The sequence below is a fragment of the Pleurodeles waltl genome, chromosome 3_1, assembly GCF_031143425.1.
Source record: "Pleurodeles waltl isolate 20211129_DDA chromosome 3_1, aPleWal1.hap1.20221129, whole genome shotgun sequence".
In the NCBI taxonomy this organism is placed as follows: domain Eukaryota; kingdom Metazoa; phylum Chordata; class Amphibia; order Caudata; family Salamandridae; genus Pleurodeles; species Pleurodeles waltl.
The window spans coordinates 550603980-550619728 of NC_090440.1; the positions used below are offsets into that span (position 1 = coordinate 550603980).

At 45.2% G+C, this 15749-nt stretch overlaps 1 protein-coding gene across 4 annotated transcripts in view; it reads right to left on the reverse strand.

Moving 5' to 3' along the window:
• The window catches only part of ITGA11 (integrin subunit alpha 11), a 574736-nt gene that overhangs the window by 297994 nt on the left and 260993 nt on the right, over positions 1-15749 (reverse strand). For all 4 annotated transcript variants that reach the window (XM_069222912.1, XM_069222911.1, XM_069222913.1 and 1 more), the window contains 2 exons: positions 12761-12909; positions 2998-3142 (listed from right to left, as the gene is read on the reverse strand). In XM_069222912.1, coding sequence (XP_069079013.1) covers positions 2998-3142; positions 12761-12909 — 294 coding nt within the window. The remainder of the gene's footprint in view (positions 1-2997; positions 3143-12760; positions 12910-15749) is intronic.

The following is a 15749-nucleotide window of genomic DNA, read 5'->3' on the forward strand; positions in this document are numbered from 1 at the left end:
GGGTGTGTGAGTGCGTGTATGCGGGCGGGGGGTGCTGCTGTGTCTATGGGTAATGTGTGCTGTTCGGCAGGTGCGCATGTCTGCATGTATGTGTGCGGGTATGTGTCCCCGTTGTGTATGTGTGTGTAGGGGGTGTGTATATGTGCATGTTGGGGGTGTGTGCATGTCGGGGTGCATGTATGTGCATGTCGGGGTGGGGGTGGGGAGGGGGTTCGTACCACCTCTGGGGGGTGGCAGGGGGGTGGAGGGTGTGGGGGGAGGACTCGGGGGGGCAGTGGGGGGTGGGGGAGACCCCTATCAGTGCCAGGGAAGGAATTCCCTGGCCCCGATAGTGCCTACCGCCATGGTTCGCACGGTGGTTCCCGCCCGCAAGAAACCGCGGCGGTAGGCAGGGTCATAATACCCTTGGCGGTCTTGGGACGACCGCCGGGCCGGAGTGCGCAAACTCCAGCCCCGTGGTCATGACCGCCGTGGCGGTCGGAGTGGAGAAGTGGCGGTCGGTCGCGGCGGGGACCGCCGCGGTCAGAATGCCATTTTTAATACCGCCGGTCTGTTCGCGGTCCGACCGCCGTCTCTCCGCCGACCGCCAGGGTCAGAATGAGGGCCTATGTGTTTTAGTCGTGCCTTCAAGACGACAGAAGCAAATGGCCACATCTCAAGACAGATTTTACTGGGACCATGAGTAGATAACCGCCAAGGACAAGACCAACTCCCCCGAAAAGTTCAGCTCTACCGAAACTAATTCCATCAAGTTAGATGGGCGCTGAAAGGTTGATGGGAACAAACATTCATCAGCGGGGCAGCAAGAAACAAAATGTATTTCAGCAGGCTCTTCGATATGAACACTAGCTCCATGATTAACTGGAAGCCCGTGGTATACTGCAATAGGATACACCAGGCTAAATCAATTTCCACCAACATAAAAAATAAAAGATGAACAATCTAATTAATCCAACCCCAGTCAGACAAAAAGTGAGTTAAACCAATTCTTTTCATGTATACAGCAGGAATATCGATTCCAGCTTTACCAAAAAGAAAACTCCTTTGAACGGGACATAATAGAAAATTAGAAGAAGGCCAACTGTCTTAGTATTTCAGAAGAAACTCCAGGAAGGTTTAGATGTTTCTACAACGCAAACATACATTGACACCCATCTTATCTGATAAATGGACCCATAGGTAGTAACACAGAATTAATATCTTAGTGGCACACAGGGCTCGGTACATCTCTTTCTGCATTGTTGTTTGGTTTCGAATTGTCCTCACTTACGGTCCACAGGCTTCTTGTGGTGATATTCATCCTTCTGTCCTGTACCCAGCTGTTTGTGGTGCAGTTACTTCAAAGCTCTCTGCCTCTCTGTGGAACTATTAGTACAATACTTTCTTGATGTCGTCAAACTGTCTGTAGTGTTGTTAATAGGGTCCTAACTTCTTGACCCCTTACTGTCTGTAAGAATATTCTTACAACTATTGCCTCCTACCCATGCCTGCCGGTAGTGATGTCAGTATAATTGTGACTATGCTCCCTGTTGTGACATTAGTTTTTTATCCTCTACTCCACCTCTAGCTACCTGTTTGAATGTTAGTAGACTCTCCTTATATCCTGTAGTAATATTAGTAGGATTATGACAATTTCCATTGCTGGTTGTAGTGTTGATAGTGGGATCATTTGCTCCTGTCCCATGTCTGCCTATAATGATGATAGAAGGCTCATTTGTTCCTGTAATGGATGCCTGTAGTGATGTTAGTTAAATTGTCACTACATGCCCTCTGACTGCATGTAGAAATGTCAGGAGAATTCTCACTTACTGTCTTTTGTCTCGCATGAATACTAGTAGGACCTGTGTTTCCTTCCTTGTGACCACCTTTAGTGATGTAAGTAGGATTATCACAAAATTTCCGTCTGCTTGTAGTAATGTTACTATGATCCACTGTCCCTGTCCATTCACTGCCTACAATGATGTTAATATGATTAGGGGTGGGGGGTGAACTCTGCTCCGCTCACTGAGTTTGCAAAGTTTTTCCCACTCTGCTTAGAGTGCGGCGTTCTGAAAAACTCTGCAGAGCGGAGTGGAATTTTTTCCCTCATTTGTGCTCGCCAAGGTTAAGGAAAATCCTACTCAGACCAACTCCCAGTGAGTTCTCTCAACGCTGGTGGTCACAGATGGTCGCTACCACTCGCGTTGAGAAACCTTCCGTTCGCGTTGAGGAAAATCTACTCGAGTGGCAGAAAAAAAACACATTTTGCCACTTGGTCACTTTGAGGAATTCCACGAACTCCGCCCAGACCTAACTATGATCCAGTATTCCTGTTCACTGACTGCCAGTAGTGATGTTACATGATCCACTGTCCCCATCCTGTGGCTGTCTATAATAATGCCTCTGGGATCATCTGTTCTGTCCTGTGGCTGCTTCTAAAGATGTACGAAGTGTTTGAACTCTGCTGACGCTGTCAAGCTGTTCTGTTCCCGCCTAGTGGCTGTGTGTGATGATGTAGAATCCAGGCGTGTTGCTACCAATAGTAGAGTAAGTTCGTTAGCACCATGGCCCAACGGTGTTAGAGGCCCTCTGCCTCCAGTTATGATTATCTTTGACTACCAAAGTTTCTGTGAAAGGGAGCATTTTCATTGCTTGCATAATGGCCCTTGCAAAGCGAAAGGGAGGATTGTCTTTGCCTGTTCCCTGACTGCCTATAGTGATGTTATGACTTTCCTACGTTTTTGTCTTCTTGTTGTCACCAGTGAGGGTAGGAGGCTCCTGTGTTCCTATCCATCGGCTGCCTGGTGTGGTGATAGTGCAAGCCCACTTCCTCTTAAGAGATAGTTTAATGAAATGTCGGCTTTACCCTTTGCTTTCAGCTGCATTCCTTGATGTATCTCTTATGTATCCACATGCTTTACTCAGTATAATATCTCCTATCATCCTCAGTCTTCTTCCGCCCTTTAAGTGCTCTTCGTTGTCACCCTTCATGTGCTGAAATGCAAGAGAATAACTTACAGCAACAGCGTAGCGGGTGATGTTTTCCTTCTCACAGTTCTCAATCACCTTCTCTAGGTCGGGGCTGTCGTGCGACTCTCCATCTGTTATTACTATCATCACCTTCTTGGCTCCCTTCCTTCCACCTTTCTGGAAAGCCTCTGAGCTGAAAAGACAAGACAGACACTGACCCTACTAGATCTTGGTACTCCTTTTTGAGGGACAGACAGAAGACCTGGTGGGATCATGTACAGGGATATACAGAGATCACTCATGATTATCCTCGCTTGCATACAAGGCTTCAAGACTGTGTTTATCATCACTAGACCACACCTCGACCTACAGTTTCCACAAATCTCACACTCTGCATGTCACACTTACCAGTGAAGTACCTTCACCTTGTTTCATCCACCTCTGCACATTCCTCATCCAGTGAGATAGTTATTCACATCCTCTCTATACAAGCAAAGGAGGCCCTGCAAGTCCTGCAGGAAGAGCCAATGATAGATGTGAGCCTGAGTTCTACCACATCAAACCATGATCTGGGTGCAGGAAAAATAATGCTTTACAGACCCCATTTCCAATCTATCAATTGTTCTTCTTTAAAACATAATCTGAAGTGCAGAAATATGTATGCATGTTCTTGCATTATATTGTACATAAATTGGTTCTGTTGAACATGTTTCTCCCCACCTTTCAACCTTAATATTTCTTTTTTGAACTTTTAATTCTTAGAAGTGAAGCTCAGGGGGAATTTGTAGGAGTCCATGTAGGTAGTAGTCAGAAAATAGTTAGTGAGTAACTCACTGTTGTCATACTCAGCGAATAGGGGGTGGGTCATTTACTAATGCATTGCTAGGAACAAAGGGCCAGATGTACGAAGGTAATCATTGGCGATGTTGTGCTATTTGCTATTTGGTTATTGCAAACACCCATGTACAAATGTGTGCATTACACATTTTGCCATTCCAAGTGAGTCGCAAATAGACCTACCTCATGAATATTAATGAGGTAGGTCTCAGTTTTTACCCATTTAATTGCTAAAATCACTAGGATGGTGGCCTGCTTAGGTCAGCAGACCACCATGTCTGTGATTACTTTTACATTTAAATGCAGTCCATTTTCCTTAATGGAAAACGGGATGCGTTTAAAAAAAAAAAAAAAAAAAGTTTTCTTTTCATTTTTTAAGAGTAGGCAGTTGTCTGTGAGACCACTGCCTGCACTTAAAAAATGTTTTACCAACATTCACAAAGGGGTAGGGGTCCCTAAGGCACCCATTCCCGTTTGCGAATGGATTACTACTTACTAGAAGGAGGCGGTAAAATGCAAATGTTCTGAGACCACATTTCGGTCGCAAAACATTAACACATACCACTGCGATTTGCTATTAGGAAGGGATGCCCTAAACACACCCCTTCCTCATAAAGAATTGCAAACCCAATTGCAATTCGGTAATAGGTTACCAAATCGCAAACATAACTTTATACATTTAAAAAAGTCTTTTTGCGTTTGCAAGAGGGCCAATTCTGAAAATCGGCCCATTTGCAAACATAAAAATGTTTTGGACATCTGGCTCCTGTTCCCTCTGTCTCACTTAATCCTGAACCTCTCAAAGACTGAGTTATTAATGTTTAGGAGAAACCCCATAAAACTTCCATCAATGTACTGATACAGAAATGTTCTGCTGATGTGCTAAAAGCATCTCTTTTGCTAGCAGTAAACCCTTTGGTATTCAGGGTGGATCTGGGCCTGACAAAACATGAAAAAGTGGTTCTGAGGCCAGCTTACCATCAACTCCATTGTTGCAGATGAAATAATTTCCTTTCTACCGATGGCTTCAAGATTGTATTGCAGGCTCTGGGCCCCTTTAGCACGACATCATGAAATGCTACTAGGCTGTCCTCTAGAAATCTACTCTTTCGTGCCTGAAGTTGGTGTTAATTGCTGCTTAATTTATGTCCGGTGTTAAGTTGTCAGATTTGTGAGATCTGCACTGACTCCCTTATTTACTGCTATTTTTGACTTGACTCCGTGCATACCTGACGACCGCATCCCTGTCTAAGTAGTTGAGTATCAAACTCTGGAGGGCTTAAGGCAACATGCTGAGGTCCAGGCAGCTGATAAACACCTCTGGAAATCACCTGATCTAATGTGAGAATGATCTCCTACATAGTGAGCCTCAAGTCCATAAGCCTGGGGCAATCCATGTGTTGTGGTCCCCCAGTGCTAAAAAGCCTTTTTATTGGGGCTGGCTCATGGCAGAACCCTCGCGGGACATCTGTAACAGGACAAGAACTTTGCAAGACTGGTCACCTAATTCTATTGGCCCCGGATGAAGACAGCCTAAGATGCATTCTGTAGATCATGTCCCACCTGCCAGACCAAAGGAAAATAGGGAAAAAACTCAAGGCTCCCCTGGTTCCATTACCTGTTGTTGGCACCCTATTTGAAAGGGTGGGCATCAACATTGTTCGGTCGCGAGCCCAAAAGCCACCTTAGGCAACAAGTTTATCGTGTTTTTGATGGACCATGCCACCAGATACCCAGAGACCATCCCTCTGAGAAATGTGATTGGTCCTGCAGTGGCTATGGCCTTTATGGGGATTTTTACAGCTCCCCAAGGAAGTGGAGTCTGACATGCACACTCCCTTCATGTCTGCCTACATGAAGCTAGTGTGGGAGACGTGTAGAGTAACCTACAAGTTCTCTACCTCCTATCACTCCCAGACAAATAGGCTTGTTGAAACATTCAAAAAGACCCTAAAAGGTATGATTATAGGCCTACCTGAGCCCATGAGGCGGACGTGGGGCATCTACTTACTATGTCTTGTCTCTGCCTACAGGGAGGTACTACAGAAGGAAGTTGGGTTTAGCCCACCTGAGGTCCTCTATGGTCACCCTATTAGGGAACTTCTCAGTCTGTTGAAGAAAGGGTGCGAACAAGCTCCCAGAAAGTCCCAACCCCCAAGGTTGTACTCAGCTACATGCTAGCTCTCAGGAACCAGATTCAGAAATTCTGGAAAAGGGCTTCTGAAAACTGAGAAGCCAGCCAGGAAGTAATGAAACTCTGGTACAACCAGAAGGGCACTCTGGTGGAGTTTCAGCCTGGCCAGAAAGTGTGGATAAAGGAGGCAGTGGAGTCCAGGGCCCTTCAAGACCATTGGTCAGGGCATTATGAGGTGAAAGCGAGAAAAAGGAGGTCACCTACTTAACAGAACTCCATGTAAGCCACCTGAATCCACGATATGAGAGGACTGACATCAACCTACCCCTGGTAACTGATGATGGGGTGAAAGAGGACAGTAAACCTCTCCCTGACCACCTTTCCTCCAAGGAGCAATATTGAATAGTGGAGGGTGTCAACTACTCCCCTACCCTAACCCCAGAGCAGCAGAGGGTTTGTCACCAGTTCTTTAGGCAGTTTGCCTCTCTGTTCTCTCCCACCCCTGGGCTCACACACTTGCATACCCAGGAGGTAGATACTGAAGAGACAGAAAAAAGTAAAGATTGTCAGACCAGGTGAGGGCTAGCATTAAAGAGGATGTCTCCAAAATGCTTGCATTAGGGGGTTATTGAACACTTCAGTAGTCTCTGGTCCAGCCCAGCAGTGCTAGTATTCAATGGGGGGGTGGGGGGGGGGGGCTCAACTGACTCACCAACACTTATGTTTACCCATCCCCTGATCTGATCATCTCATTGACAGGCTGGAGCAGCCAAGTTCCTGAGCATTTTCGATCTTACATCAGGGGACTGCAGATTGTCCTTACTGAGGGTACAAAAGAGAGGTCAGCATTCTCTACCACTTACAGTTGAAGGTAATGCTCTTCGAATTAAACAAATGCCCCTGCCACCTTCCAGAGAATGGTAAACAGGGTCCTGGCTGGGATCTACCTACCGGGATGACATAGCTGTCTACAGTAGCAGCTAGAAGTACCACCTGTGGCACCACCAGAAGGTGGTTTTGGCCCTGCAACAGGCAGGCCTGACTATCAAGGCTAGCAAGTGCCAGGTAGGTCACAAAACAGCAGTGTATGTGGGACACCTGGTAGGTGGGGGCAAGCTGCATCCCCTCCATGTCAAGAGTGGGACTATCCTGGCCGGGGAAGCCTCTATAACTCAGACTGAAGTGAGGGCCTCACGGGGCCTCACTGGCTTCTATAGGAGATTTGTTAAGCTATATGACACCATAGTTGCCCCCTTGACTGAGCTGACTTCTGAGAAGCAACCCTAAAAGGTGACATGGGCAGACCCCTGCCAGAAAGCCTTTGACACCCACAAAGAGGCCATGTGTACAGCACCTGTACTCGAGCCCAAGGCTTCTCCCAGGAATTTGTAGTGCAGACTGATATGGCAGGGCATGGCATAGGGGCTGTACTGTCTCAGGTAAATAAGGAGGGATTAGACCAACCTGTAGCCTTCATCAGTAGGAGGTTACTCCCCAGGGAACAGAGGTGGAGTGCTATTGAGAGGGAAGATTTTGCTGTGGTCTGGGCACTGAAGAAGCTGAGACCATACTTGTTTGGGACTCACTTCCGAATTCAGATAGACAACAGGCCCCTCAGATGTCTCAAGCAAATGGGAACTGAGAATTCCAAACTGTTGAGGTTGTTGATCTCCTTTCAGGGAATGGGCTTTACAGTACAACACCACCCTGGGCCAGACTACTCCAGAGCTGATGGCCTGTCCTGGTTCTTCTGCCTTAGTGTTGAGAACTTCCTGCTGAATTCGTTTTTGTTCGCCCTAGGACTCTTAATTTACTTATAAGTCAGTAGTAAAGTTGTGCATCATACACCCAGGGCTGGTGAATTAAATCCTGCTAGTGGGCTGCTGTACGGATTGTGCCACCCACTTAAGTAGTCGCTTACAACACTTTCAGTCCCGTCACTGCAACTTGTGTTCACTTTTAAATTGCCAACTCAACCTGCCAAAATAAACCCCTTACCAGGTCTAAACCTCCCTCTTAATACATGTACACCACTCCCAGTGTAGGCCCTAAACAGCCCATTAGGCAAGGTGCATTATATTGAAGAGGCTAGACATGTACTTTTAATTCTTACATGTCTTGGTAGTAAAAAAACCTCACAAATGTGTTTTTCATTACTGTGAGGCCTACATCTTCTATTGGATAAAAATGGGTTACCTTATTACATTCAATATCTTTTATTTGGGAGCAGAAACAAATGTTTCGGGAATTGTATTTTAAAACCCTATTTAAAAACATACATATATATTTTATTGTAAGTCACAATTCTGAAAATATAACTTTTAGAAAGTTGTCATTTTCTTGTCCTAACCATTTGGTGCCCGCAGCCTGTTTCCTGGGTCACAACTAGGAGTAGTTGGCAGTTGGCCTTTATGCCTTCCTCCTAGAGAGCCACATGATAGGGGAGCTGTGTTGGCAGGATGGGCCATCATGACAGGATGGGAGGGGTGGAGCTGTACACAGCCCCACTTGCACTTTAAAGATTCTGCGCTGATCTTCTATCTTTAAAGAAAGAATTGAAGCACCTAGAAAGGAGATGGAGGAAAGCCTACAATGCTGCATGTAGAGCAGAATATAGGAACTCCATCCAGAGCTATCACACGGAGATTAAAGCATCCCAAGCTGGTTTCTCTAGTTTCCCCAAATAAAGTTTTTAAATCTTGAAAAACATTATTGAGCCTACAACAGCTGGTCCCTCTTTATTGGCATCAAAGGAACATTGTAAAGAGCTGGCTTATTTTGGTCAGAAAAAAATAACAGATATTTATTCCTCTTTCTCCACTGCCCCCATTCTGGCTGACCCCTGTCTCAGTGCTCCCTCTGGTAACCCTCCAGAGCACACTCATTCAGCCTTCCCACCTCTTTCTGTGTGTACGGTTAAGGATCTGTTAAATTCTGCAAAGCCTGGCTCGCCATTGGACCCTGCATTTTCACATATTCTTTGTCAAGGGTCCAATGTCATTGCTCCAGTACTTACAGAATTACTTAATTCTTTGCTTTCTGGGGGGCTTGTTCATCAGCTATGGAAACATGCTATTGTCAAACCTTCTTTACAGAAACCTAACCTAGACTCCTCTAACCCAAGTGATTTTAGGCCAATCTCTCTGCTACCTGGAGTCTCCAAACTTCTGGAGAAATATGTCAGTAAGTATCTCTCTGGTTTTCCCGAATTGACTGCGATTCCCCATTCTACCCATATGGGCTTTCACCCTTTCCACAGAACAGAAACTGCCTTATTGGCACTGGTTGAGAAGCTTAGAAGCATTTGTGATCAAGGAGATTCAGCAGCCATTATCCTGCTAGACCTCAGTGCTGCCTTCGACATTGTAACTCATCCTACTTTTCTGCAGAGAATCTTTAAAATCTGTGTCACAGGCAGAGCTCTTGTCTGGCTCTCCTCCTTTCTAAAGAATAGTTCCTCCCAGGTCCAGGGTCATTCTTTTCTATCTACCAGTCTTCCGTCATGTTGCGGGGTACCACAGGGTGCTTTCCTGAGCCCCACCTTATTTAATATTTATCTACGTCCTCTGGCTGAGATAGTCCAAGCCCATGGGCTATCATTGGTGTCTTATGCTGACAACACTCAACTGATTATGTCAATCTCTCCAGACGTAAACTCTGGCCATTTATCTCTGACTGCTTGTCTTCAGGATGTTGCCAGTTGGATGATGGCAGGGCCGGCTTTGAGGTGGTTCAACTGGTGCGGCTACAGCGGGTGCTGACCTGGATGGGGGGGCGCTGACCTCAGGGGGACACTGTGTTTAGCAATAACTTAACGAAACTTGCGATTTAAAAGCACCTGCTGAAAAGTTTTTTTGCGTCCAGCTTTCAGGACACAATTAAAATGTCAAGGTAACTCTTGTGATGAATGTTCTTGCTAGAGAGAGAGAGAGATCGGCGTTTCGTCCAGTGGCAGTTTTGACTCACCATAAAGAAGCACAGAGGGTTAATCTACCTGCTGTAAAGAACAGAACTATGTTCTATGTGGATAGCTGAGTGGAGTAGAAAAGCCAGCCTTCACCAGTGCTTTAAAAAAACTGAAATGTATGTGAGAGGGGCTATGGAGAGATGAGGGCCACTTTCGCTGGCTGGTAGTGAGGAAATATGAGGAGTTGGTTGTGGAGGGTGGGGAGAGGTGTGCCAAAAACTATTGCTACACTGGGTGCCACCAGCACTAAAGCCGGCCCTGGATGTCGGACTGTAAGTTGAAACTAAATGAGGACAAAATGGAGGTTATGTTGTTGGGCAACAATCTTAGCCATCCAATTTCGAGCCCCCCCTCCTCCTTAGACTATTTTACTAAACTGCCCAGTCCTAAAGATTTAATAAAAAGCCTTGGGTTCTGGCTGGACAATGGCCTGACTATGGATTATCATGGAAAACAGCTCGCCGCCAGCTGTTATGGCATTTTGGAACTACTGCGAAAGGTTCTTTACCTTCTTCCTGTCAGCGGCAGACGAACTGTTGTCCAGGCTGTTTGCTATCCCATCTCGATTATGGGAATGCTTTGCTCTTAGGCTCACCACGTTACGTTACCAGGATGTTGCAGACTGCACAAAATGCTGCTGCATGCCTGTGGATGAGCACCCCTAAACATGTTTTAGCCTCCAAGGGTTTGAGAGAATTACACTGGCTCCCAGTGGATCATCGAGTACAGTTTAAGGCCCTCTGCATTTTACATAGGGCTGTCAACAAGAAATGTCCCCTTCTGCTAAAATCTTTAGCCTGCCCTTATCTTCCAGGGAGAACTCTTTGCTCCTCGTCTGCTCATTTATTGAAGGCTTCCTGGTTCCATAGATATCATTGGGACAGCCGGTCTATTTCATATCTGGCCCCCATACTCTGGAACACTTTGCCATTGGAAATGCGTCTTTTGGAGCACGAGTTAGCTTTCGGTAAAGCTTTGAAGACCTGGCTTTTTGACATTAGAATATCCTGCAACCACTTCTGTCCACCTCACTATATTTGGCAGCGCAGGGATACTTCCGGGTAGCCATGCACTATATAAGACTTTAAGAATAGAATAGAATAGAAAGACACTGCCTCAGCACCCACAGAAAGAATTTCACACTAGCCTTTTGTGACTCCAGACACCCTAAAACCAGGGCAGGATATTTCCAGATGCTTCTTCCACTTCAAAGCTGGCACCTGACTCTTCACGCTGTAGTGACCACCAGCAACAACTGGCAATGCAAGATCTGCGCTTCGAGCTACAGCATCTACAGCCCATAGGATCACCAACGCGAAACTGAAGCAACGACTGAAAATGGCATCCAACAGGATCTTCATGCTACAGTGATGACCACTTGTGATGCCCAGCCTTAGCTTTATGCTACAGCAACGACCATCAGTGATGCTCTCCCTGTTCCTCGCAGCCTCCTCCACTGCGAAGTGGACTCTAAGTGCTGGACTTTGAGATGGTAACTTTTTCAGCTAAACTAACCTGGTCCCTGTATCTGGCCATTGCACCATCACGGTTGGCCTGAACTTGTGACTTTCCCCTGGTCTCGCACAACCAGATGACAGCGAGTGGTGCTTTATTCTTTTAGGGCGCTATACATATTTATATCTTTGAAATTGTATATATCAGATTCTAATGACTGGATTTTTATCATTTTACTGTCAAAGAATTTAATACATTTTACTTTATTTTTCTAAATTGGTGTGGGATGTTCTTGCGTTGTGTTTTCACTTTATTACTGTTTACACATTGCCTCTAAGTTAAGCTTGACAGCTTTTGTGCCAGGCTATCAGAGGGTTAAGCACAGGTTGATTTAGTGATTACTCTGGTTCATCCTGACAAGGATTGTTGCAGCTGCTCGAGAAGGACTCACACCTCCCTCAACAATCAACCCAATTTCTCACAATACCTCTGACAGACGTGTTTGGTGAGCTACTTATTCCAGTGAGGAGCATGATGTCTGTAACATGTTTTGTGTTCACTAAACCAATTTTCTCAATGTTTAATACTGTCTTGGAAGTAACTATGTGACCTGAAATACCTTTTGAGATAGTAATTGTATCACTCATTCTTCGAGGCACGAACTCTAATAAACACAATGTTTTTGGGGCAATAATTTTATTAGTATATTCTCCAGTACAAGAACTAATTTTATATTACCTGGCACATGTTCTCAGGTGGATATATTCCCTAGCAAGTTAAAATACTTATTCACTGTTGTGATGTGTTTATTCTCAGGCACAGAAGCAGCCTAGTCGCACAGTATTTATGATGGTCTGGAATGTTAGCTGTTTGAAAATAAGAACTAAATTGCAAGGCCACACAAAATGTTCTGTGTGTTATGGGCCCTGCAGAGTTTTCTGTGTACATGGAGTGTTGCGTGGGACTCCACTGCTGCAGTAGATGTCAAATCCATATTCAAAGGGTTGGATTACCTTTTAACGGCATATCTCGGCTTTGTGGTCACCAAAGTACAAATGCTTGTGCACTTTATTAAAGGAGTGTTCTCGTCTTATATATTGTCTATGCACCTTACAGCAGGCAATACCAGGAACCATGAATTAGGAGTATGATGGGCACCTTTGCAACATAATCTGATTTCTTTTAGTATGCTGATTTAACAATGTGTGAATCAATGGAATTCTATGGATTTCAAGTTAGAACCCAAAAGATATTGAAAGAAATCACTTTATTCTAGAGTGAGAATTGTTTACTTTTATACCTGTACCCATGTGAAGAAGGTGGGTTTGCTTAGCCTCCTCTCCCCTTGGCGCGGCCCTAGTGCTGCCCCCAGCACTGGCCCCTGGCCCTAGGAGGTCTTGGCCACCTACAGGCCTTACCGTGCCGTCTCCACGCCTAGTGCGGTGCGGGTTTCGGTGCCTCCTCGCTGCTCAATGTTCTTGGCGGCTTCAACCACGTCTTTCACGGAGCGGAAATCATTAAGGTGGAATTCGTGCACCACCTCCTCCCCGTACTGGAGTACACCCACCTAGGAATAAAGGGGAGAGTGGTAAACACATCGCTGTGCAGTGCCCAGACCCCCCCAATGAGTACTGCTCTCTTTACCAGATTCTAAGACATAATGTTCTGCCGCAACATCCACTCATAACCATGTTCTTTTTATTATTACAAGCCTGAAGTGAAGCGTGAGTTTACACAGTAACCCAAAGACAACATCGAAGTGTTCAAAGTGGCGAAGTCAAAATTCAAATATACCAAGTATCCGGAACTAAAGAAAAGAAAAAAAGTATCAAACTTGCAGCCCCAGGCCACCTCTTTCGCAAGCGTTGCCCTGTTGTATAAGATTCAGTTTGGAAGCTCCCTGAGGAGGTGACCTTGTTCCAGACATTCCCTCCCCCTAACACTTCTGTCCTTCTGATGACTTCTTCCTGAACCTTGAACGTGAGGCTTTGTTCGCCATCTCCACTTCACCTGGACTCAGGGGGGTACTTAGAGCACGACAGGCTGTACTCCGCTGCTCCAGGCATGCACTCTGCAGCCCTGGGAGAGCCCAGACCCCCTATGTATATCTCCCAGCCTGCCTGGCCGACATCTCCTGCCTGCAGAGGAGCAGCGGCCTCAGCAGATGCTCTGAAGGCACTGTATGTTTCCAGAGTGCCCTCCATATATCAGGCAGCCACTCAAACCTTTTTTGTTCCTCAAAAACAAACTAAAAAAACAGAAAAAATACTGCTCTGACACCCTGAGAGTTTCTTCTAAAATGCACGGGGTCATTTTTTTTTTAAGAAGGCTTTTCCTGGTGGCCGAATAGAATTTTTTTTATATCTGACTGTCCATCCTAAACAGGGCAGAAAGTCTGAGGTACATAGACTGACATCCCGAAATCGGTTGGGCAGTCGGTTTAAAGTTTCTTTCAGCAGAGCCATAGAGGGCATCACTGGCAGAAGCCATCTGTTTGGCAGACAGGGCAGTGTACCCTATCTGCTGAGCTCCAAATTACCCTGCAGTGTTTTTTCGCTCACTTCCACTCATTTCCTTTCCATCTGCCTACAGTCCCACCATTAGTAACACCAACCATACACTCTGAGCAACAAGATAATACTCCAAGCCACTATCCACTCCAAACATACCTTTGAACGGGCATTCTAACCGTAATCTATCCTTCCTTACCAGTACCGGATCCATCAAGCATCTCTCACTCTTCGAAGATGACTCCTTGCTGAGGCAAGCCAGACCTAAGAAAACCCTAGGCCTTCTATGTATCCATCAACTCCACTTTCATGTGTCCACCTGCACAAGTAGTAGAAGTCAGACACTCCTGAATAGTCAGGCGCACAATATAGTTCTGCTAAACCTTACGTACATTTTTCATTTTGTCAACTACTCATTCTTCCAAACATTATCCTTTTCCTCTACACTTGCCACTGCAAATTCTCCTAGTTCCCGTCAGTTTCCCCTACCCAAATTCTGTTTCTATGACACAAACCTCCCTCGTCCTCATAATCGCACCTCTTCCCTCATAGTTCACAATAGTTCCTCTTTGAACACATTTCTCTGTCCCTTTTCACTCCTCTCTACTACACTAACTATGCTTGCCCACTTCTCATATCAGCATCCCCCCTGCACTTCTTCGCACTCATTTCCCCCACAAGTCACCAATACTTTACATTCTCACTGTCACCATTTATCTCAGCTTCGTTCATGCCCTCCTTATTTTCTGCATATCCACGATTTCCTGGCGCTTTATTCATAGTTCAGTTTCTCCTATAACGTTGTTGAAATAAGCTAGATTGGCCCTTTCCTCACCTTTGTGGACTCATTCCAAGCCTAAAGGACGACTGCTGCACCATATTAAATAGCCATGTGTTTCTAAGTTCAAGTCCATCATCATTTAATTCAGATTTGCTCTCCATAGTAAAATCTTCCTTGTAACCTTCTGCAACTGTGACAGCAAATTGATGCTGCCTACTTTCACCCTTTGACTGTCACCTCTTCCTAATAGCCACTCCTTCCCCACTTCACCTTTCACTTGGCTAATCCCTAACCTACTGATTATTATTATTATTATTATTATTACTACGAACCTGCAGTCCCTGTATTAAAGCCTGTCTCTGATTATCTTATTGCAGCTGAGTTGTAAGCTCTCTAATCACCTTTGATAAAAAATGATTTACCTCTTTAACAGTAATTCATTATTACACGTGAGGTGTGATGTTATAATGTCTGCTACCAGAGCTAGCAGCTAAGGTAAAAGGCAAGTCGGAGAGAGAATTACAGCTCCAGTTTAACAAAAAAAAGAACTTTCATTCTTCTGATCGGTTTCTTTTAAAGAACAAAGATTAGGTGCACGTCAATACTTTTAGGATATGCTTATTTTCTGCATGCTGCAGGTCATTGCAAGAAAGAATTAGAGCTTGGTTTAGAGTTTGATGGCGGGGTACTCTGTCATAAATTCAACAAAGTACCTTCTTTGTCAAGCTCTTGGTTCGCCTCTGTAATTTAGAGATGACTAAAACATAAGAAAGGGGATTACATTGCCCGCCCTATTTAGGAAGGACGTTCTGAAGTACATTTGTTTCTGTCCCTCACTACTAGGAAAAACCTGGCAGTGATGGACAGAAAATACAATTACCACTACAACCTGGGAGAACAAACTTTGGGAATTTGTTAAAAGTTGGTGGTGGTCAGCCCTCAAAACTGACAGCAGCCATCTACAAAACCTTGTAGGTCTGGTGTTAGCCAAAACCTTTTGATTTTACTAAAAATATATGTATGATATTCTCACTTGAAGGGGCTATCAGCTGCCTCTCTTCATCCATTGGTCTGTTGTTGTGTCATTCACATTTTGCTTCCACCCACTAGAGTATA